The following is a 24,531-nucleotide window of genomic DNA, read 5'->3' as shown; positions in this document are numbered from 1 at the left end:
AAACTTTCAGTCTCAAATAGATAATGTCAATAAAGTGAAATAAATCTGTGAAAATAAAATGGAAAGACAAATGTTGAATCATTATAATATCATATGTACAGAAAATAATTTATATTTGTATGTTAAAATCAATATATAATTTAGTAAAATAAAACTTTTTATTTTTATTTGGGCATTCTGAGCGAATTCGAGCACTGAGCAAACAAATAGACTCTTAACTCACAATGGATGATGATGTTGCAATAACTTTCTACTTTAGGCACAGTCACTGCTACCTTGTTCATCATCTGCTGTTGATTGTGCCTCCTTCTCCTCTGTTCCTCTTGGTAGGAGAATATAAAATCTACCACTCACAAGACCCTTTTCATATACACATATATCAGGCTGTTATCGAGTCAAGTAATAGAGTTTGAAAAATTTGGTCTCTGGCAGTGTTAGGCTTATGTATAAATGTGCACAAATGCATTAGTTTTTCCTTTTAGCTTTAAAGCCACAGTAGTTCAGATAATCATCACATTATCAGTTATAGTTCACAAGGAATCACTGAATGCAGCAAATGAAAAATTATGTTTTAAGTTTAGAATTTTCTTTTTTACAGAAGCGAGATTTTTGAATAATGCAAATGGTATTTAAAATGTTGTATATGATGCTAAGCAGTCTTCAACTCTGTGACAGCATGATACATATATTTTTCTTGAAATTATAATGTATAAAAATATTCACTTGTGGTTGAAAAGTTTATCTCCATCAACTCTATTCTTCTGATAGATTTGAAAGTACCTAATAAAATGACTGCATTTTATATATCCATATATATATGAATTTTGATAAAATAAAAATATTTTCTAAACTTTAAAATATTTTATATTGTTTATATATTTTAAATATTGTAGCCTTTCGGTATAATATTTTTATTTACCTTCTTCACAGGAAAGGCAGCCATCTTTTATGGTTTCCAACCTGTTGGCTATTTACCAGTTTCTTATAAATCTCTGACTTTAGAAAACGAGGGAATGAATCCTTGGCCATGAGACTATAAATTAATTTCTGAGCCTCATCAAAGCATTTTGGAGTTGGTTCAGCAATATTCTTTGAGATGAGGTCTCTGGTACTGAAGTCGATGTTAATCTGAAGAAAACAAAGTTGCAATTACATGAGATTATGCAAAGCATTCATGGTTTATCAGGATGCTAGGCATACTTATTGCTGATTTTTTTTCAACCAGAAAGTTTTTTGATGGAAAATAGCAGCAAGGTCATGCATTTATTTTTTGAGATGATGAACATATTCTTGGTTTTAAAATGTATACTAGTTTGAGACATTGACATAAACATTGGCATTGACAGAAACATCTAAAGCTGACTTTTTAAAAAGTCAAAAATGCTTTTTAAAAAGGCAAAATGAAAATGCAAAACACATTACAATTTGAAGTACATTTTTTTCATACCAGCTTTTTTTTTCTAATACATTGATCTTAATTCTAAATGTGTATAACACATAAGATTAACTATAATACTCTTGATTGGTTTTTACCATTCTTCCTATACTTAGCAATCATTGTTGGTTCCCAAGGCATTGCCTTTCTATTCCATCGCTTTCTATTTGACAAGTAAAACAGACCATACCTTTTCCTCACTGCCATCCTACCTTCTGTAGATCAAAATGCATTTATGTTTAATTATACAGAGAGAGACAGAGACAAAGACAGAGACAGAGAAACACACAGAGAGAACAACAACAATAATAACAACAGCAACAAGAACACAGCAAGAAAACAAAACATGTTCCCAGTAGGCCCTAAATACATTGGAATAAACTATTCACCCCCAAACTGCTAAAATGCAATCCAACTTCTTAAGCAGATACTTTCTCATCTCTATCCATATTCCAGGATATTTGAGCAGCAAAAATTTTATTCAAGGCAACTGAATTAAACTAACATTATTTATGATGTCTAAAATATATTTGAATCCTAATATTATAAGCTCCCCAAAGGCAGGTACTGTATCTCATGTATCATCATTTTTAGTACTTAACTGAATATTTACCACATAATAAGAGATCAATAGATATTTATGGAATAAAATGAGAACATCTCAGGAGATAATGTGAGAGTTGATAAAGTGCTACAATTTGGGGTTTTGGTAAAAGAAAACTCATAAACATCACTTATGCAGTATTGAAGTGAAACTAAATGATAGGTAGACTGAGCTGCAATTAAATCCAATTCAGCTCCTAAACTTGCAGTGTGTATATGAAAATCAAGTCTGTAGTTTCAATTTCTAAGGCATAAAAGTGAATAGCAATGGCTCTTATCGTAAAGTGTTTTATTTGTTAATGAATAAATATTATAGAATATTTTATTGAATACTATTTTAGAGAGAAAATAATAAAAATAATTATTAGAAAGGAATAATCAAAAGTGCATGATTAGGTCTCATATAGTTTCCTTTAGTGAGGATTTGAGATATTCACTGATCCCAGATACATCTATAATTCTATAGTTTTGATTATTCTTTGGCCCTTCCTCAAAGTTCCAGATAAAATGTGGAAACTTCCTTAAACCTCCCCAAACCTGGAATCAGTTTTCCCTTCATAAAAGAGGAGACATGCCCATTCAAATCTATCCTCTACCACTGATGTCTTGGTGACCTTGGGAGATGGACCTGGAGAAGGCTGAGCTTCTGTTTTTTTACTTTAGTCTATTAATGGCCTGAGTGAGATGATGTCACTGAAGGGAGATACACTGATTAGTTAGACTGAATCAGATGATGTGTCTGACAGGTGATACACTGATTCCCCCAAAGGATTGGGGTATTTACTATGCGCCATATAATGTCTTTATTCTGAGGAATGACATCCGATGAAATAAAATCTGTCATAGTTAAAACTGAACAATAAAAAGTCAGATACTTAAGAATTTGGAGAAAGATTTCTAACAGATAAACAGAGCAGAACCTGGGCACAGCAAAGATTTTAAGTTCTAAAGAGCAACTTGACTGGATGGCTGGTGTGTAATATGCAAGAAAAGAAACGAAGTTCTGAGAAGCGTGAGTGAGATTTGAAGTGAGGGACCAGCCGGGTCTAGTATGCCATATGTGCTGTGATAAGAAATTTAAACTTGTTTGTAGTAGAATGAATGACCAGTGACTACTATCAGGAACATGTCTTCTTTTGTGAATATCCATGTTAACCTGTTATATAATATATAATACAATGTATAATATGATATTGTGATGATGATATATGTCTTAAGTTATATGGAAAAGTAAATATAAGCTGTCATTCGTTTCTTCACTTAGATATGTAAAAATTCTTGAACAGCATCATTAGTGATGTATCTTCCCCTAATGATACGTGGAACAGCTTAACCTATTATGTTTAGACATTCTCTAGAAGAGGTTGGACTGACAGTAGAATTAATTGGTGCCTATTGTATAGTCATGTGTACTGTTATTACATCACCAGTATCATCACTTTCATCATCATCATCACGATCGTCATGACCATAGCCATGTCTTACTTAGACATTCATGTTCTTTGTGTTACCCTTGTCTTTTGTTCTATGTCCACTGTGCAGCCAACAGCTTTACTATTGAGATGAAACTCCTCTGCTTCTACTTATACTTTGTGTTCTTACAAAATTAGAAAATTCTCAGCATAGACTTTTATGTTTAGCTTCTTGTGAACACATCTTTCTCATTTTCCCACTTAACTAAATCACTTATTTCATGTAAGGCTTTAATGAAAATTTTTGTGCTTAAGGCTAGATTCAAGTAACATTTTTTTTTCCTTCTGAGATTTTGAATAGATCAAAAAAAAAAATCACAACCTTACAAAAGTTTTCTGTCACAGAAAAATCTGTCAGATATTTTTGTTTTTTTCATTCCTCACAAGGCTAAGGACCCAATAAATACATACTGTATTTATTGTATTGTATTGTATTGTATTTATTGAAGAGATTATTTTATATTTATTCAAAATAATCTAAAATTTAAAAAGAATTACATTTAAATACATTAATATTAGTATCAAAATGTATCCACTGCTGACTTTCTTGCTTTTCTTCCAAGGAATTGCCACCCTCAGCTACTGATTCCTCAAAGATGAAGCTGATCTTTGTTCCCAGGAGATAATCAGTAGTTTTATGAAGATGTGTCTTGGCAATTCAGTTTAACATCAGTGACAAAAATATCACACCCACATGTTTATATAAACATCATTATTTTTCTTCAACTTGTTCAGTCTTGACACACAGGAATCATCCCTGACAATATTTTCTTCTCTGATCATGTATATGTGTTTCTGTGTAAATTGTGCCTTTGATTCTGGAGCCTCACAGTAATTATTTTCATTTTCAGTCTCTTGTCTACTGTTTAGCTTTAACTACTTAATCTCTCCTTCCTCTGTGGTATTTCTTATAAAATCTTTTCCTCTCAACCGTATCAGTTTCACCCAAGTACTCTTTGCTATATGAATATTTACCTGGAATTTCATTAAATTTCTGTGTTATGTATGTCAAACATCCCGTTCTGACGTCTGAGTCCCACCCTCTGTGTTTTCAGTATCTTGATTGTCCCTGGTGGGACCTTCAGACACGTGGTTATCGTCTCTGTTCCCACGGTGCATCCCACACACACCTGTTTTCCCACCTAAACCTTTCCTGACTTGTGTGTTGTATCCCATATGGCATTTTTCCCTGTATTTTTGAATTTGTAGCAAGTATTCCCCAAGAAACCTTCCTATGTCACAAAAAATGTTTCTGTTATTTTCTTATTATTATGTGTAATTTTGATGTAGAAGTCTTTTTAAATTTATTTGTTTTATGTATATGAGTGTCCTATCTTCATTTACACCTGCCAGAAGAGAGAATAGGTTCACATTATAGATGGTTGTGAGCCATCATGTGGTTGCTGGGAATTGAACTCATGGCCGTTTGAAGAGCAAACAATGCCCTTAACCACTGAGCCATCTCTCCAGCCCCTGATATAGAAGTCTTATGGAATTAGGTTCATACTTAAACAGATTTGGGTATAAAAAGCTTTAGTTAAGTGTTTAATTTTGATTATCTGAGAAAGGAGATTTGTTATGACAAAAGAATTCAACAATTCAGAGGATGGAATTAACCAGTCTTGTATTAACCATCTTTTCCATTTTTTTCTAATTATTCTTTTTTTTTTTTTTTTTTTACAGATCTCAAAAAAAAAAAAAAAAAAATCACCAGATTGGTTACTCATTTCCAGAATTCTGTGCTCTCATTTCTTTCTAGTTTTATTTTCCTTTGCAACTCTGTCTTTTCCAATGATGAAAATGTTTACTAATGGATTCAATTTTTAAATAATATGCAAGAATTTATAAAGATGATTTTAAATATGGAAACAATTACAAGTGAAATATTAATAGTGGTGTTCTAATTGTTAATGTGAACCTTTTATGTTAAGTGTTATGTACAACTGTAAAATGATTAGTTATTTTCCTCATTGTTTAGGAAAATTTATCATATATTTAAAAGCTATCCATTCTATATTCACTATTTCCAGAGTTTAAGTCATTTAGGGTATTTAATGAACAGTTGTATAGATCTGTGCTAGAATCTGAGGATACCAAGAAAATCATGATGAAAAATCAATTAGAAGAACAGACTTTGAGAAATAATCCAAAAGAAAAACTTTGTTTTCTAGAAATGTGTCTCCTTCAAGATGGAGAGATTTGAAACTGGCCTTTGAAGTGTTATTGTGAGTGAGAATTGTTAAATCTGGAGCATGCCTGTGGGAGGACTCACTGAAAGAACCCTGTTGGGCTTCAGGCAGGGAAAGGAAAGAGCTGGGTGAATTAAGTAGATGATGGACCCTGTAACACTAAATCACTCTTTTATGTGTCATGAGAACAATTAAGAGAATTTTAGTAAGGTAATACTGTGAACGCGGACTTAAATAATCACTGATTCGGAGTGGACTGAAGAGCATGGTCTGAAAACGAGGAAGATGATCTACAAACCTAATCAGATTTGTGAGCAGCAGGTGGTGGATTAGGGTGCCATGCTCCAGGGACAGAGTGTGTATTTTCCAAACACATATAGTAGATTTGGCAAAAAGGACTTATTACTCAGTCATTATGACCTTAGAGCATGTCTTAAGAGCGGGGAGCAGCCGTACTAGGCCACACGGGAACACAGTGCAGCCAGTCCTCATGAGACCTGATAGGCTATTTCAGAGGGAAGGGGAGGAGGACCTCCTCTATCAGTGGACTTGGGGAAGGGGCATGGGAGGAGATGAGGGAGGGAGTATGGGTTGGAGGGAATGAAGGAAAGGGCTACAGCTGGGATACAAAGTGAATAAATTGAAATTAATAAAAATTTTAAAAATGGCTGGGTTTGAGGAATATTCTAAAGAATGATAGAAGATGCTGATTAGAAAATGCGCTGTGAGAAAAAGAGAGGAATGAAGAAATAGTTTAGAAGGATCCAGTCACAGCTAGAAATGCCATTATTTGAGATTTTAAAGATATCAGTAGATAGATTTTAAATGGAAACCAGCACTCTCTTTTCATTTTCATATGTATATTAAATTATTATGTTATTAACAATATACATATTGTTTGTTTATATCAAAGTAAATGTATAATAGTTTATATTAATAACATAAATAAACATTCATTTTTGTTTGTATAGATACTCTTTCATTTCAAGTACTTTGAGAAACAGTATCTTATTTGCTTATATTTCAAAAGGTTTTCTTAAATGACTCAGACTTTTATATTGCCAATCTAAGAAAGCAGGACACAAGATTCTTGTTCTTACAAAAGGAGAGTTGAGATGTAATCATAACCATTTTCAGGCTTTGGTTAGCTGAAAATAAGTGTAAACCAAATTCTGTTTTTATTTTCCTACACCCGAATTTTAAAATTCTTTTAAGTTTCCACAAATTATTTTCACATGAAGAATATATTTTCAGTGTACCTGTTGACTTCCTCTTTTGACTCTAAACTGTGCTTTATATATTTTAAAATATGTTTTTTAAATGGAATTTGAATGAATCCGTTTTGCTCTCACATTAAAGTTATGTGGCCTTTCCTCATTTAGAATGTATGGTGTAGTAGGAGACTGTCATTAAGCACAGGGTGTAGGCATGCAGAAGTAAAACACCTTACAAAACATGACCATGTAGCATCTTGGACCTCATTCACAACTGTGCTTACAAATTAGTACTTAAATCAAAGCCATCTGTAATCATGTTTTTCGTTTCTTAATTCTATTTAATTACCACTAGCATTCTTGTATTAATTCATTTTTGGCATCATTAAAGGCAAATGAAATCCTGAAATATATTCTCAAGGGCTGCGATTAGAGAAAACATAGCCTTTTGCAGCATCTACAAGGAATCTGTGCCTGCTCAAGACTGTACTCACTTGTTATCAGAGGCTTTCCTGACAGAAATAGATGACATAAGTTAGGAGGCATTGCTAACACATTAAATTGGGCTAGAGAAAGGAAGGGAATAGAATTAAAAAGCACCTTGATTAATTAGACACATAGTCAAAGCAAAGATGGAATTGAATAAGAACCAGATGCCTCTTCTGCTTCTGTGGGAAAAGGCGCTGACACACGTAAAATCCTGATGCGCACAGATTTCTAAATATACATGCTGGGGCTTGATGTTGTTAGTGCAGCTGGGAGGGAGTCAGACTGACGGCTTCCTGTCACCAGCATTAGCCTGGTTGTCCCAGGTTAAAAGGTACAGGAATACAGGGAAGATTAAAGAATGTGAGGTTTGTGTGTTTAGTTTGAAATGCATAAATTGTCTCTTTAAACAAATGTACAATTGAAAGACAAATTCCTGGCAGCCTTTGCCTCCTAACGCCATATTTAAACCTGGACTGTATAGCCTCAGATGTCATACACATTAGAGAAAATATGAGAAGAAAAATGAGATATTTCATACAAAAGAAAATACATTTTTGTGTGTGTGTGTGTGTGACTATTTATGTTTTCTTCTGCCTTTAGAAGAAATATCAAGGCTCTCAGGCTATGTCATAAAAACTTAAAAACAAGTAGTAGATCTAGACAAGGAATTTGAAACCACGCTGATCCTGGTAGCTGGGAGGCCCATTTTTTTTTTTTAACCATGGGTCATTTTTTTTTTTCCTGCTGTTTGTGGATGCTAGTAACATTTCTCTGAGGCAATGAATGAACGTGCTGATGGAACAAGGCAGTCCACATAAAAGCCCTCCACAGCTATTTCAGCTTCTTTAGTTATCATTCTCTGTTTCTCTCTCTACCCTTCATCTATCTGTCATCATCTAATGCTTCTGACACTCTTGTTCTTTAAGAGATGCCTTAAAGTGAATATAGATTAAGTGATAGTACAGAACTCAAGATGATTTGGAAGGTGCAGCGGCATTTTTGAACCCTGCCACACTACCCCCTAGCTGCTGTCACCACGTAGGTAACTTTCTTTATGATTGGATAGTCCTTTCCTTGACTCTAGATTATCTCACTCTTCTCTCCCTTCTTCTTACCTTCTTGTTCTACTTATTTACACCTCTTCTCAAATCATGGTCCAGGTTTACTAATTACTATTTCTAATACATATATTCTGATCTTCTAGAGTCAGAGTTTCCCATCAAATAGTTTCCTCTTACTTTATATTTTTCCATCATAATGCTTGTGAAATCTGTAATTCCTTAAATCCCAAGTCTTCTCCCTCAAAATGGGTAGCTCATTAACTGAAGAATCAATAATGTCTCTTTTCTTAAATGTTGAAATAGTGTGTAGCATACAACACACACACAACTCTCAGTGAATAAATAAAATGGAAGGCAACTAAGAAATGAACAAAGACCTAATATATTTGGAGATAACTATAGTTGGGACTGTACTGTTATCATAATTGCTAAATAAAAATAATTATCAAAATGACTTCAACACACTGGATAATTGACAGTAAATGATATTTCAATATTAATAAAGAATGGAAAATACAAAGTATTATTACAGTAACAGAGGGAAATACATCTGCACACCTGTTTTCATAGGCTCCTCTTTACCAACAAGTGATATGCTTATTTATTCACCGACTTCAGTTTCAAACTAACTTTATTTAAAATAAAGAAAAATTTAATGCCCTGTGTTGAACTCATGATGTCTGTCCAGATATAATGAACTTTCATATGTTTTATACTTAATTTTGTATTTTAAGCCACTTTTTAAATTAATAACTGGAGAAAATTTATATTAAATGCCTCATTCTTTTCATTCTTTTCAGGTAAATGTAGTTCTTACTCTTCATTAAAGGAACTTATTTTTGTAGTAATGAGACCCACAAATGGTAAAAACGAGGAGATTAAGTAACTGTGGAGTTCTTACTCCTTACTGGTGCATCCTAAGCTCAGGGAACAGTGGAGATGGGGAATAAAGATTGTAAGAGTCAGAGTGTAGGACAGCTGCTGCATGATGGTGCCTTCTCAGCACGGCAGGGAAGCTGCATCCAAAGACAACACTGGCTGACATGCCAACATGGATGGGGGAAATTTCACAAGGAACCGCCCTTCGATGAGGAAAGACAGGCAGTTAGTGGTTGTTAAAAAATAATTAGTTTTCTATTTCTAATAGGAACTCAATGGCTGGCTCTTTGGCCTCCCCACCCCCCAAGGGAGGAGCAGTCCTGTTAGGCCACAGAGGAGAGCTTTGCAGCCAGTCCTGAGGATACCTGATAAAACAGGATCAGATGAATGGGGAGGAGGTCCCCCCTATCAGTGGACTTGGCAAGGGGCACGGTGGAGATGAGGGAGGGAGGGAGGGACTGGGAGGGAATGAGGGATAGGGACACGGCTGGGATACAGAGTTAATAAAATGTAACTGATAAGAAAAAAAAAAAGAGAGATAAATTCTTTTTTTTCCAAAAAAAAAAAATATAATTAGTTTTCTTGGGGGATGTGACCCTGTGAGATAATCTGAGCTCATGGGGTCAGCCTTAAATATATGTGCATATGAGCAACACTAAAGATTCTTAGTAGAATGTGTATATATGTAAAAATAATGACTAAAGACAGCTTATGAATTTAAGAGAGAGCATTGAGGCAAGAGGGGAGCAAAAGAGAAGAAAGGAGGTAGAAATTATGTAAATACAGTAGCCATATATGAAGTTGACTCAAAAATTTAAAAAAATAAAAGAAAATATAATAATTAAATAAAGAAAGAAACTGTTGCCTTGGTTGGTGATAAAATCAAACTGAGCTTGGATGTTTTTATTTTTTTATTCTTTCAGTTAGTTCAAATGAAAGCATTCATGCCTTATGAATGCTCATTAATCCCTCAGGTAGAAGGCTGTACCTCTGAAAATATATAAATTATAGACATTATATTGTCGTTTCTCTGCACAGCTTTCTAATCTCACAGAACGAGGGTGACCTTTTGGTTACTAGTAATGGTGGGTATAACAGTGGACTTGATATTGCTGTTATTTTTTTAAAAATATTTCTATGTTGTATTTTATGTGTATAAGTATCTTGTTTCCATCTCTGTGTGTGAACTACATCAAGCTTGGTGTCTGTGGATGTCAGAAGAAGAGTCAGAGTACCTGGAACTATAGTAACAAAGGATGTTGTGATCTAGAGTAACACAGATGGGTGCTGGGAACCAAACTCAGATCCTCTCCAAGAGCAACAAATGTGTCTTCCTGCTGAGTCAACTCTCCTCCAAATAATTTCCTTCCTAATGACATATTAAGACCATTGATGAAAAATGAAGATAAATTTAATTGTTTTTCTAAGACAGTTTCTGAAAACAAATTAATATTTTGACTTTAAAAATATTTAAACGTATGACATTAATGGTCCATACTGAAATATGAATAGGTACAATATTGAGAATTAAGTTTTCTTCATAGCTCTCAAGCACTTCTTATCTACATTAGTGAAATGTAAAAGAAAAATGTCTAAAATATTCAGAATGTCTTACTCAAGATAGTTGGGTCATACGTTTTTCTTCATGAAACACTTTCTCTTTAGCCCATCAAGCTGGGATTCCTTCAATGAGTTTCTCCTTTGAATGGGGGATGGTGATTTGTTAGCATATTTTACAATGTATGTTAATATTTACCTTGTCAAACCCTTAAAAATCTGTTCTTCCATCTTCACAGAAATCTGCAAGTGACTGTTTTTAATACTTTAAACTTTAACTCCTCACTTATGTACATGTGTACAGATTAAAATATCTTAAAACCTTTCTCAAATGGTATAATTTCTAACAATAATGTCTCATTTAATCACCATTTTCATCTGCTTTATTTACATATGTCATTTTCCTGTTTTAGATGAGGAAAGTGAATCCCAGGGGTTAAAAGGCTGCACAACAAAAAAAGAGGCACCGCATTTGGCTCCAAATTGAGATATATCTAATCATTAGATTTTGTGCTGTGTTATAGTATCTCATGGTTAAAGGGGCAACCAGAAGGAAGATGATACTATAAAAGAGAGGGCACAAAATGCAGTTGAGATGATTAAATCTGTCATAGAAACTTGAAAGGCAGGTATTTGTGTGAATTCTTTGCCTGTGAGGACAGTATCTTGACGACCATACGATGTCAGATTACAGACAAGGGTCAGTAATTAAGTTTAGTACAGTCTAGATGCAATCAATTAAAATTGATTAAGTCAGTAGCAATTTTACAGCTGAAGAAATAAAGACATGAGCATTCAAAGGCAAGACTTAGCAGACACCTAGACAACAGGACTGCCACTGTTCTTCAGCTTACGACTTTCTACCAAGGAAACTGTTCATAATCTAATTCTTTATTAGAGTCAGTTACACAGCTTCAGCTGAATAGAATAAAGGAGAATAGTCTCCCATGAAGTTGTCTGACTAATTTTCTCTTTATGAAAATCACTGTATCTTCTACCATACTTATAAAATGTATCACGTAGTCTCATCCAGTTTGCCTACCAGGTGAGTCTGAAATCTTTCTATTACCTCTTTATCTCCAACAATGGAGACAAATATCTCAGGCTGTTCCCCATCCTCCTGCAGACATTAGCAAAATCAAAATACATGCAGTTTCTGAAAATAACTCAATGCTTTTTACCGCAGTGCTAACAGTATGTCTTCACTCTGAAATATTCTAGCTTCATTTGCTCTTTTTATAAAATTAGACTTATTTTTCATGACCTGTATCTTTAATTGGTGAATCACTCTGGAATTTTATTTTATTTTATACCTTTCTATGTGGTTATAATCTCTATTCTCTAATACGGCAGTAATTAACTTTGAGTGTGTTTTATTATTAAATGTTCTCAGTTATTTGTGGAGTATTATGAGAAGTCAATCTCTCCTCCTATCTTCATGAACTTATTATGTAAAATTCTGTTTAATAAATAAACCTACTAGTAGATGCGTTATTGTTACTATGTAATTGAAAGACAATAAATATTGAGGCATTTGCATTGAGGAAAGAGAGTGGTTATATATGTACACACACAATGATAGTAATGTGCATTTTATCGTGTTTAATTATATACTTTGGAGTAATTTTGAAACAATATAACTATTATTTGGAAAGGAACTATGATTTGCATTTCCCTCATGACTAAGAACGTAGAGCATTTCTTTGCCATTCAGTATTCCTCTATTGAGAATTCTCTGTTTAGCTCCGTACCCCATTTTTTTAAATTAAATTTTATTTTATTAATTACACTTCATTCACTTTGTATCCCCCCATAAGCCCCTCCCTCCTCTCCTCCCAGTCCCACCTTCCCTCCCCCTTCTTCACGCATGCCCCTCCCCAAGTCCACTGATAGGGGAGGTCCTCCTCTCCTTCCTTCTGATCTTAGTCTATCAGATCACATCAGGAGTGGCTGCATTGTCATCTTCTGTTGCCTGATAAGGCTGCTCCCCTCTCAGGGGGAGGTGATCAAAGAGCAGGCCAATCAGATTATGTCAGAGGCAGTCCCTCTTCCCATTATTATGTAACCCACTTGGACACTGAACTGCCATGGGCTACATCTGTGCAGGGGTTCTAGGTTATCTCCATGCCTGGTACTTGTCATTTTTAAAAACTGGATTACTCCATTTGTTGCTTAACTTCTTGAATTCATTATATATGCTGGATATTAACCTTCTGTCAGATAAAGGGTTGGTGAAAATCCTTTCCCAGTCTGTAGGCTGTTGTTTTGTTCTGATGACAGTGTCCTTTGCTAAATGACCCTGAGATTTCATCTTACACCCATCAGAATGGCTAATATCAAAAACTCAAATGACAATACATGCTGGAGAGGATGTGGAGAAAGGGGAACCCTCCCTCATTGCTGGTGGGAGTGCAAACTTATACAATAAATCAATGTGGTGCTTTCTCAGAAAATTAGGAATAGTGCTACCTCAAGATCCAGCTATATCACTCCTAGGCATATATCCAAAAGATGCTCAAGTACACAACAAGGACATTTGTTCAACCATGTTTGTAGCAACTTTACTCGTAATAGCTAGAATTTGGAAACAACCCAGATGTCCCTCAACAAAGGAATGGATACAGAAATTGTGGTACATTTACACAATCTAATATTACTCAGCAACTAAAAACAAGGAAATCATGAATTTTGCAGACAAATGGTGGGAACTAGAAAAAATCATCCCGAGTGAGTTATCTCAAAGGTAGAATGACATACATGGTATATATTCACTTATAAGTAGATATTAGACATATAATATAGGATAAACATACTAAAACCTGTACACCTAAAGGATTAAGCAAAGGAAGACGGGATGGACATCGGAAGAGGGAGAAAACAGGGAACAGGACAGGAGTCTACCACAGAAGGCCTCTGGGGGATTGGTGGGGATGAGAGAGGAGACTACACCTGGGATACAAAATGAATAAATTGTAATTAATAAAAAATAATAAATTAATTAAAAAAGAAAACATTCTTGTCTTAAAAAAGGCACCATGAATTTATTTATATTTTCTTTAGTTAAAATTAATTAGATGGGTAAAAATATTAAAAACTATAGAAGTTTTATATACTAAAAAAGCAAGTGCATTACTTACCTAAACTATAACTGAGGATGTTTATTTTATAAGGAAAGGTTAAGAAAATAAACAGAATTGTTTTGTCAAAATTGTTAATTATGACTTTGAGTTCAGCTACATTGTTGTACATTTTCATTTTTTATTTTATTTTATATCTCTGGATGTTTTTCCCTGTATGTGTGGGTATGCATCTCACGTGTGCCTGGACCCCTTGGATACCAACATATCGTGACCTGTCTTGTGGGTGCTGGGACTTGAACCCGGGTCCTCTGTAATAGCACTGCTTGTACCTAACTGCCGAGCTACCTCTTCAGTCTCTCAGCTGTGGTTTTAAGACTATTTTTTATTAGTTTTTTTTTTCATGATGTTTACTAATGTTATCTTAAAGTAGCCATTGCTAATTAGATTTGTAAGGAAGAAAAAACACTGCCTTTCAAATGAGGATTGCAATAAAATACGTTTTTTTTTTTTTTTTTTTTTAGGGTTGCTCTCAAAACCTTTCAGGAAATGGCACATTAATCAACTTGAGAAATCATACATACTACATTTCCAACTTTCCAGAATTATTTATTGATTTTTAGGTGATGACTTGGAAATGACTGTTGAAGTATCTCCACAGGAGTTGAAGTTCTCTTCTACCCCCTGTGAATTGTGAGCTTCACTTCAGTGGTTCTGGTGTCTGTTCGTGTTATACCAAACTAGTAACTGCAGTAATTAATGTCCATCTAAAAGTTGAACTTCCTATAACTTTGTGTCCTAGATTTTATTAATGTATTTGCATTCTATTTAACTTATTCAGTACTTATAAAACCACCCCTTTTCTCTCAGCAAAAATCCTGATGATGGGTCAGAAAATACAGCAGCTGTTAGGGATGCTTGTATCATTATCTTGCCTCTGTAGCAAAGATCACTGGTGCTAGGAGTGAATTTTTTGCTATTACTAGTTTAATGCAGTTTCCCATTTGCCCATTACTTACGTCTTAAAGCTTTTTGCTTCATGTCACATATTTTTCAAGGCATCTTCATAAACTTTAACATGTAAAATGTTTAATTAATTAATAATAGTTAAAATTAATAATAGACTATGTGGATAGCCAGTCTTTGTGTTAACGTACTGATGAGCAAGCCAAACACTAATAAAACTTTCCATACCAGAAATATGATTAAAGAGCTCAATGGAAAAGATTCTTGTATAAGTACTTGTATCTGAGTTTGGGTTTCCAGCTTCCATGTAACTCTGGGCATGTGTGTGACCCTAAAGCTGAAAGGGTGGAGGCAGGTGGATCTGAGGGTTAGTTGGGCATCCATTCTAGCCAAGACAGGAAGCGTCAGTTTCAGTGAGAAACCCTGTCTCAAAATTAAGACGGGCAGTCACTCGGTGTGTTCTTCCGCGGGGAAGACAATATCCTCTCTGCTTACCTCGAGTTCTTCATCTAGTGGTGAGGCCTTGTGGACTTCTTTCTCCCTGTTTATTTTGGTATGTATAAAAAAAATGAAGACAAGAATTTGAAGGAGAGCAGCGAGAGGTTTATGTGAGCTCTTGGAATGATGCAAGAGGAGGGAAAATATGTAATTATATTATAATCTCAGAACCAAAAGAAAATTTGAGAATTAAGGTACATAGATGGTAACAGACCTGGAAACCAATGCCTGGCCTCCACACACACACAGCTGAGTGAATCTATACATACACATGCATGCCTGTGAGTAAGCACACGTGTGCACAATAGATATTAAAAATAAACGGTGTCAAGAGATATTATCAGAGTAATTCTGTATTTCCCATTGAGATACTTTGTATTTTGAAGATTTTTTAAGTTGCACATGAGGGGCTTACTTCCTAAATCCCTCTGCCTCATTTTTGAGTAAAAACTTCATGCCCCTGTTTGGAACGCAGGACATTACCCTCTATAAGGTAGACTTCTAAGACAGTAAAAATTGAAACTGGTTGCATTCCCCTGGCTAGATGGTTTTCTTTCAGCTCTAATTATTTTAAAAACACGCTAGTGTTGAATATATCGTGTATTTGGGTCTACTGACAGTTTCTAGCTATAAAAAGAAATGATTAGCTCTCTCTTTAGATAGAGTTCCCTCTGTCTCTCACTGTAAACAGTAGGTGTGCGATGCAGCTTCACTGCTCTCAGAGACTTCACTCACCTCTTTTGGTGCATCGGCTACAATGAATTCAGAGTAAATCATCTTAGCTTTGGTAGCAATCTTTTCTCTACTTTCTGTTTTCTTGAAATCTTCACAGGCAAGCCAGAACTCAACATTTTCTTCACTAAATTCTGATTTTAGAAATGTTCGGAAAGCGTCCAAACCAGCTACAAAATATTTAAGAAAGCTTTGCATCATCTATAAGAGTAAGATCACATCATCTGTAAGATAGTAACATTCCCCAAATAAATCCTTTGCATCAAATGAGCACTGGCAAATATTTATCTTGCAGCCACATGTAATAGTTATGTATTAGTTCCAAACTAGAAGACTTAGTTTTTGTGAGTAATCATGGGTCTAAATATTTTTTATTTATATTTTGAAATTAACTTCATTTATCATAAACCCCTATATTTTCTATTTTTAGATCTAATGATTCAGAGAATGTATTGACGAGTACTAGAAAAAAAAAGGGACCCTTGTGCTAATTTGCTGCTTAGCTCAAATAAATTATGTTATCTTAACCAAGGTAAGAATATATTTCTTTGCTGTAAGCCTTTGAGACATAATTTGAAGCTGAGGGAATATGCTAAGTTGGATTGGGCTCAAAGGAGAAGAGCAATGCTGACCTTAATTGGTTTGTAGTAAGTATATTGGAAAAGTGTCTTTAAGGGAGTAACTGGCAAGATATATGGGGGTTGAGTGTTTATTCTCTCTTTTTTGGACAATCTTAATTCTGAAAAAAAAAACAAACAAATGAACAAAAAAACAAACAAACAAACAAACAAAAAAACCAAAAAAAAAACCAAAAACGGGGCATTTTCCCAATGTTGCTTTAGGCACTGCACTCAATGTGAGATGCCTCATATTTCCTGTCATTTTCAGGGTTTCTTGTGAGCCTGCATTCCTCTTGCAACTTTGGAGAAGGGACTACACAGGAGCCCCGCTTATCTGTAGGCTCATTTCTTTTTACTTGGCTTGGATATTGATTTATAGAAAAATAACAACCCTGTTTTCAACTTTATGATTACCCCTAATCAAACATTCATTCAAACAAACACGCAGCACAATTTCTTGCTTTGAAGACATTTAGGTTTCTGAATTGTTGTGCAGACTTCTATTTTCTGTAGTCCTCATCAAAATATGCTTGTAGAATTATTTTTTTTAAATACACTCAGCTAATTAAAAAAGGGTGATTCTTGCTCATTGTTTTGAGATAAGTGTAGTTGAGAGTATGGCTGGAGCTATGTACCATATTAGAAAGATTGTTTTCAGATCTCCTGTTTTGATTATACTGTTCGAATATCTTAAAGTTGTGGTATTTAGTTTTGCAGTTTGCATGCTTGCTTGTACATGAGGCTATGTCACATAAGGAACATGTCCTTCAGGGCTTTGTCACTCAAATATTTGCCTTCTGAAATACTGGTGGTTTTCTCCTCCAGCTGCTGCAAGGGTCACATTGCAGGTGCCAGAACACCTGTTTTCCTACTGCAGGTGAAGAGAGTTACCCCATCTTGTCTAGTATTCTGGAAGAAGTGAGTCTATGAAAAATTGGGGGATTGAAAGATTGACTACAAAAAAAAAAAAAAAGAAAATATGAAAGAAATGGGAAATGTCAAATTTGTATATATTGCTTCCAGATGGGAAACAAAAGTGAAATTTAGAAGGAAAATTAAAACAGAGCTTCCTAGAACAAAATCTCAAGTGTCTAAAACACTGAAAAAAAAAGTGGCATGACATTTTTCATTTTTCTCACGTGAAGCAATGTAAAAATGAGAATTCATTGTAAAATCTTTCATGTACTAATTAAAATTCTTAGAATAAATGTTAGCTAGGATGGTTGTCATTAGTGATTTAAAATTATTAACCAAATGGAGATTAAATTAACTGTGTAGTAAACTTATCTGCCACAAGTTTAGATTTTAAGTTTTGTAGTAAAAGGTAAAATTTATTCTGAAAGTAATCTAAACCATGATGCAGTTTTGAAGTCCAAAAGTACAAGATAAAGTATCCCATTAATAAATAAGGAGTAATTCTATTCTTGTTTGACAATATTTTGTGTGTCATTAGGGCATATCAAGTTTTTCTCCTCAAGGGTTATGTGAATGTATCCTAGAAAGATGAACATTAGAAAAAAAAAAAAAGATGACCTTGTTTTCTGCTGCTCCTTGGTTTCTAGGAAGGCCTACAGTCAACAAAACATACCTTCTGCCCCTTAATTTGAACTTAAGGCTCACAATAAACAGTTAGCCCTGGGGACAGGAGGCTCTGCCCTGTATTCAGTATTTCATTGACTCTACTGTTCTAGACATACTTTAAAACATTCCAAATGAGTCTGGACTAACACACTGCATGCAATCAAGTCCATTCTTTAAGGCACTCAATATAGGACTTGATAGAATGGCATCGTCTGTTTAGAAGTCACAGAGGACATTAGATGGAGTAGGCAGACTTTAGGAATTGAAAGCTACCAGGAAAGCCAAGTCTATATAGAGGCAAAGTTAGTAAAAAAAACGTTAGTTTAAGTAGTTTGCTAGTCAATTACGTATTTGAAAGGTTACAAATTAAGTGTACCACTCTACTTTAGTGTATAATAAAGCCATATCATCTAGCTATTTATGTAGATGAAGCTATGGCTTTGGTCTTTTTATGGGAGTATTAAATAAATGCCCAGAAAGTGTGCATATGAGTGCAGTGGTCTCCATCTCGAGGCCCTCCTCAGCTCTGTTCTGTATGGTTGTTGTACAGGAATCATTTCTTTTGAAGTGGAGGAGCCATGCACATGACAAGTAGTAGAGGGATTCTAAGAGAGACTTTCCAAACTTGACTTGTTCCCTTGGTTGCACACTGAAGAACACAAGACACTTCCCATTCTAACTTAGAAAAAAAACTGTTTCATATCCATAACATTTTTAATGAATGTCTTTAGTTATACTTAAGATGGTAAGTGGATTGTTTCACACACTGCTTTAAGACTTAGTCAATAAAGATAAAATATTCTAAGTATTTTAATGCACTTAATTCAATCTAATTTTAAGTATGAACAAACATCACTGCAGAATGTGCCATTATTTATTTATTTTAAGCTTTTATGATAATTAATTTAAAACAGAAATGTCATTTGGTGAATACAATGAATACTATACATATATTCTATCTTATCTCTATAATCCCACATTTTCTTCTCTGGATGATGTTGCTGTACTGTGAGGCAGATTGTTCATAAAATAAGCAGAAATTTTGGAAAACTTTGTAACTCTTTTGTGTACAAAGTTTTATGTCAATATCAAAACTTTTTATATATAATTGGTCACAATTGCTATGTTGAACCATGCTCTTATATATAAACACACATTAATTAATAAAAAATCAAATGCTTTGTAGTCACTCAAAATGATGACTATTTAGTTGAAATTTGCTTATACCTTTCTATTTTAGCTCATGATATTGAGAAAGTAGTTAATTTACATTTTTGTTTTTGAAAAGCTGCATATTTCTTTTTGTACCAATGGCAGTGATCAAATACATCAAACTGTAGACTAAGAAAATGGAAAGTTCTTGCTTGATTATCATTTATAATTAATTTTCCCTTGTATTCATATTGGAACTTTTGACAAACTTAATTTATGCTTAAACTAAATTTATTTTGACTTTGGCCCTTGAATTTTTATGCAGATCAATATCATACTTCAAGAAATATTTGTCATTTTCAATGTTTAATGAATTATATTTAATTATCATCTTTAAAATGCACTATTGCTTGGCTCTTACCTTGGTTAGCTAAGAGTGAGTCCATGTTTTCAGACCATGCCAATGTTTCCGTAGTTGGAGACCTGTAGAAACAGCATCTACCCTTGACAATAGCATTGTGATCTTTTTCTTTGATAACTTATAGTAATACTTGAACTGAAGGTATTTTTTTAATTACGACATTAAAATGAGCCATTGATGAAACAGCAAAATGTCAAAAAAAACTCACATAGTGTGGAATGTCATATCAACATAAAGTGAAATACAGTACATTAGGAAATTATTTATTAATTTAGCCAATTCAGAAATAAACCCACACACCAATGGAAACTTAATTTTTGACATTGTATTAATATTTGTAGATAATGAAATTATATTAATGGTGCGAAAGATATAGTGGTTCTATGAAGCTATTATACATTTTTTGGACTATATTACCAATTATGTGTCGGTTTGTTCTATTTAAAAGTTTATTCTGATAGCAATCAAAATTAATCCATGATTTTTCATAGCATATACATATTACCTATTTAATAATTATGAATGTCTAGAAAGTGTAGAGAACCTTTAAGAATTTCAATGTAATGATATGGAAGATGTTTGATTTTAGATTTTGCTGTGTTTACCTTACTCTGAATCAGATTTTATCTCTCTTTAGGCTGATAGAGTAGTTCTGGACTGATTTATTTAAATGTAGGAGTCTGTTCAGTGAGTGTGACATATTTTTTCCATAGTAGTAAAAAAATTATGGATTGAAGTTTTCTGAAGAAGGTATACTTTGGGGAATATTATATAAAATCAGAAATTAGCTTAAAGCTATAAGTTTTGTGAGACACAAATATACCTTCTATTATTCCTCTTAACAGATCAAGATCCTGATGAAACAAGCCCCTATCCACAGGAAGCCACTCCAGGCCAAAGAGTTCGATTATGTAGTTCTGATGTACAAAAGGGAAAGGGGTGAGCTAACTAAATCTTACATTAAAATAGTTGACAATAAAATAGAGTCTCACATTCAGCTGTCCTTATAAATGTTGCATTGCATATCATATTGTTGCATTGCATACTGATAATGCTAAATTGGGTTTTGTCAAGTGCTTGCTATGCTTTTATTTTTATGGTCTATTGTTTGTAACTTACTGCAGCTTTTATATGTTTTTTAAAGGGTTGAGTGAGTTTCCCGCTGTTTTAATACTAGTTGTATTTTTATCTAATAAGAAGATTGAGGAGAGGCTGCTAGTAATTCATTTTGCTTTCTTTTCTTAGTGTCTTCTTCTTCTTCTTTTTTTTTTTTTTTTTGGTTTCAAATTTCTTTTTTGAGTGATGGACCCTTGACCTCCATGTTTTCTTTAAGTTAGTAACATTTGAGGGTACACGCTGTCTAGGAGACTTTTGTCACAGTGTGTACCATTGAAATGGACATATAGAAAGATTTGCATTGTTTAGTTTTCATTGTTCGTAAATTAAATGATAGTCTTAGTCCTAGATTTAATTTTACACTGTCGTGCTTTTGTGGATTTGTGCATTTACACCTTGTTTGTTTGTTTTTTTGTTTACTAAGATTATGTTAAATTGCATTGCTCTCATACTAAGTTTTGTCAGAATTCTAAAACTATTATAAAGGTCATTTGCATGAAACAGTCTTTGCAAACTGAAATGTGGCGGTTGATATAATATGTTAAGAATAGTAAACGCAGTAACTGTGGACTATATGCTAATGCGTAGGGCAGAGAGGACATCCTTTTGAATGAGAAGTGGCCGTCAGGTAAAACACAGAGAAACAGTAAGTCCATTCTGGTTTAAAAGTCCACTTCTCCAATCAGATGTATATTCTTTAATAACAGGTAGAAGTAGTTATCTTCTAGCACCCAGAAGAGTGTGGCTAGGCCAAGAATTTAATGATTAAAATCTAGACAATAATAAATAAATAATAAACAAAATAAATAAATAATAAATAAATGAATAAATAAAACCAGTGATAAATAGAAGATGTGGCTTTCAGGATGCTAGGTGAGTACAATGAAAAAAGCTTTTTTAAAGTCTAGTAGGTAAATATTTCAGGTTTAACACCCTACAGTGCAGTGGGGAAAGAAAGGAGAGACAAGAGTGTTAGAGCATGCCTAGAGAACAACAGAACAGCAGGACTGTAGGAAAAGCACCCTTTTGGTTGAGCCAGGAGTTGAACTAACAGCAAAGGAAATGTCCCATGAAGACCCTTTTGGATGTAAAAGGTCTGAGCATGCAGATGTGTCAGTCAGTGACCTTTCCTATTGTTTGCATCATTGTGTAAAAACAGGAAAACCAGGAAAAAAAAAAAAAGTCTGGAATCTGGTCTGGAACTGTAAACAAAAGGAAGAACAATATTTTGAATTACAGAGATGTATTTCAGTGCGCTGTATTCTGTAGACATGCACATAGAATATTGGACACCCTACAATTAGGGTTGCTGGAGTGTTCCACTATAAATTCAGGTCAAGAAATGTTGACTCTTCTCTAAACGGGGAAGCTGCTTTTTAGCTCTCAGAAGGGATAGCCCCCATGGCTTGCGAAGATGCCTGGAATGCTCACTTTTCTGACCTGCTTCTTCCCTATGAGATTCAGTTTTTAATATTTATTACACTATCATAGCTTGAAGAAGTGGAGGGCTTCCTTTTCAGAAATTAGGTACAGTGTAACTCTTTTAAGAAACAGCCTCTCTTACTATTAATTTTTTTTTTAATTTGGGTTTTCTATGTATTTTTATTCTTCTTTGGAAGTATAAGTTTTGGTATTGATGAATGAAGTAAAAGCTAATACGGACAAGAACACGAAAATGAACAACCATGCTTTGATGTTTATAATATCCTCTGTATGTCACACACTAGTTAACTTGACAATAACGGTGTGCTGAATTCTCCTGATACCAACGAGGGAATGGATTATCAGTGCTAGTGACTTGTACACCATCACAGAGACTAGAGGGTGGAGGTGACATTTAGCACAAGCCTGCTTGAGACCCTAGTTCTCTTTAAACTTCTTCCCTAAAGGCCCACGTCAACACATGGAACACATGCAGGAGTTACCCTGTAGTGGAACGCCACACAAGTCACCTAGATGCCTTATATAGAGTTAGGTTGTGGCATTTCATTCCTCAGCACAAAGTTTATGCGATTCATTCTTAAAGCTTTTGAAGTATAAAATAAATGTAGAAAATATCTTAGGTTAGACATGCAGAGGAATTACAATCATGTGTTTTATAAAATTCAGCTATGGAAACATCAATAAATTTCACCCATCAAGTGAAAATTAGAGAATAAGTAATTTAAAGCTATACAGGCTTCGTTAATTGTTTAGCTTATGTGTTACCTAAAATAAATGGTCAATACTTCATTCCCTCATTATTATTTTTCTGCTTTTCATTTTATTTGTGTTTTAATTATAACCTTAATGGAGGTATATGTGGCTCTTTCCTTTATGTATGTGTGAGAGTGTGTGAGTGTGTTTGTGTGTGTGTAAGAAAGAGGAGAGAACTTTATAATCACAGTAACTTTCCATGTGTGTATGGTTTGCCAGAAAATTCACTGTGTATCTGGAGCCAAAATTGCACTTAGTATTTCATGGGGTTTTGGCTGATTTCCTGTCTATTTTCTTCATTAAGCAAGTGCCATCAAGGCCGGCAGTACCCATATTATATGTCCAGAGAAGAGCCGGACCAGATGGGAACTGCGTGAAAGCTACCAGTTATCTTGCTAATTGTGCCAGCTAGAACCAGTTGTACTGCATTAAAAAATGTGGAATCCAACAACTTAGTGTTCACACTCAATTAGCAGTGTGCTGGAGAATGGAAAATTCAAGCAAGGAGTTCACGTGCCTGAGGAAGTGACAGCTGCTTCCTTACCCAGCACTTAATATCCATGTAAAAGTTTCTTAATAAGTGCTGTGATAGTGGATTTTTTTTTTTACAGAGATCATCTTTTGTATCTTTAACTTACTATTTAGAAAAACATGATAAAAACAGAGGTCAACTTTGTATTTATTTAATGTTCTTTATCTAGCCGACAGAAAATTTAGAGGCAAAGCAAAACACACATTGTTGACATATTTTAGAAAGAAAAAAAAAGCATCAATAAAGACCCAAAAAATTAGTATGAACAATTACATTTTTATCATCAATGAAAGTAGCAAGTCGGACTACTGAAGACTCAAGTGTTTCATTCATACATTGTCTGAGATAAAAAGAGCTTTAAACGTCAACTCACTTCACTGGCATTTTGCGTCCCACTGTCTGCCTGTCACAGATGATGCAGTTTTTCTTTCTGACTGATCTTCAAGCTGAAGGTAACATGACAGCAGGAACATTACAATTAGTATGCAAATACCTGTCACTGGGTTACAAGTTGGCATTTTTAAGTCATGCTAGTCTCAGTTCTTATGATTTTGTTAAGTTTTCTCTGGTCAAAACATTTTAGCTTCTAAAGAACAAATAATTCTTTGAATAAATGTGACATTTCTCTGAGTCAGGCAAAAAAGATAAGTATTCCATTAGAATAATAATTCTGCTTGTTTACTTGCTAAGTTTTATAGGCATTCATGGCTATCACAACTAGTATTTTCAAGAAGTTCAATA

The 24,531-nt window shown here is 34.2% G+C and overlaps 1 protein-coding gene across 1 annotated transcript; it reads right to left on the bottom strand.

The window, feature by feature from the left end:
- Nucleotides 1–924: 924 nt before the first annotated feature.
- On the bottom strand, nucleotides 925–24,174 carry Rgs21 (regulator of G protein signaling 21). The gene is made up of 4 exons (XM_055624679.1): nucleotides 24,164–24,174; nucleotides 19,947–20,023; nucleotides 16,176–16,342; nucleotides 925–1,128 (listed from the first exon to the last, which is right to left on the bottom strand). Exons 1-4 carry the CDS (start codon nucleotides 24,172–24,174, stop codon nucleotides 925–927), a joined length of 459 nt encoding a protein of 152 aa, XP_055480654.1.
- Between the last annotated feature and the right edge of the window lie 357 nt (nucleotides 24,175–24,531).

The sequence above is a fragment of the Psammomys obesus genome, unplaced genomic scaffold, assembly GCF_907164565.1.
Source record: "Psammomys obesus unplaced genomic scaffold, mPsaObe1.curated_primary_1811, whole genome shotgun sequence".
Lineage (NCBI taxonomy): Eukaryota > Metazoa > Chordata > Mammalia > Rodentia > Muridae > Psammomys > Psammomys obesus.
The sequence above is the reverse complement of the archived record's forward strand: the minus strand, read 5'-3'. Positions and strand labels throughout refer to the sequence as shown.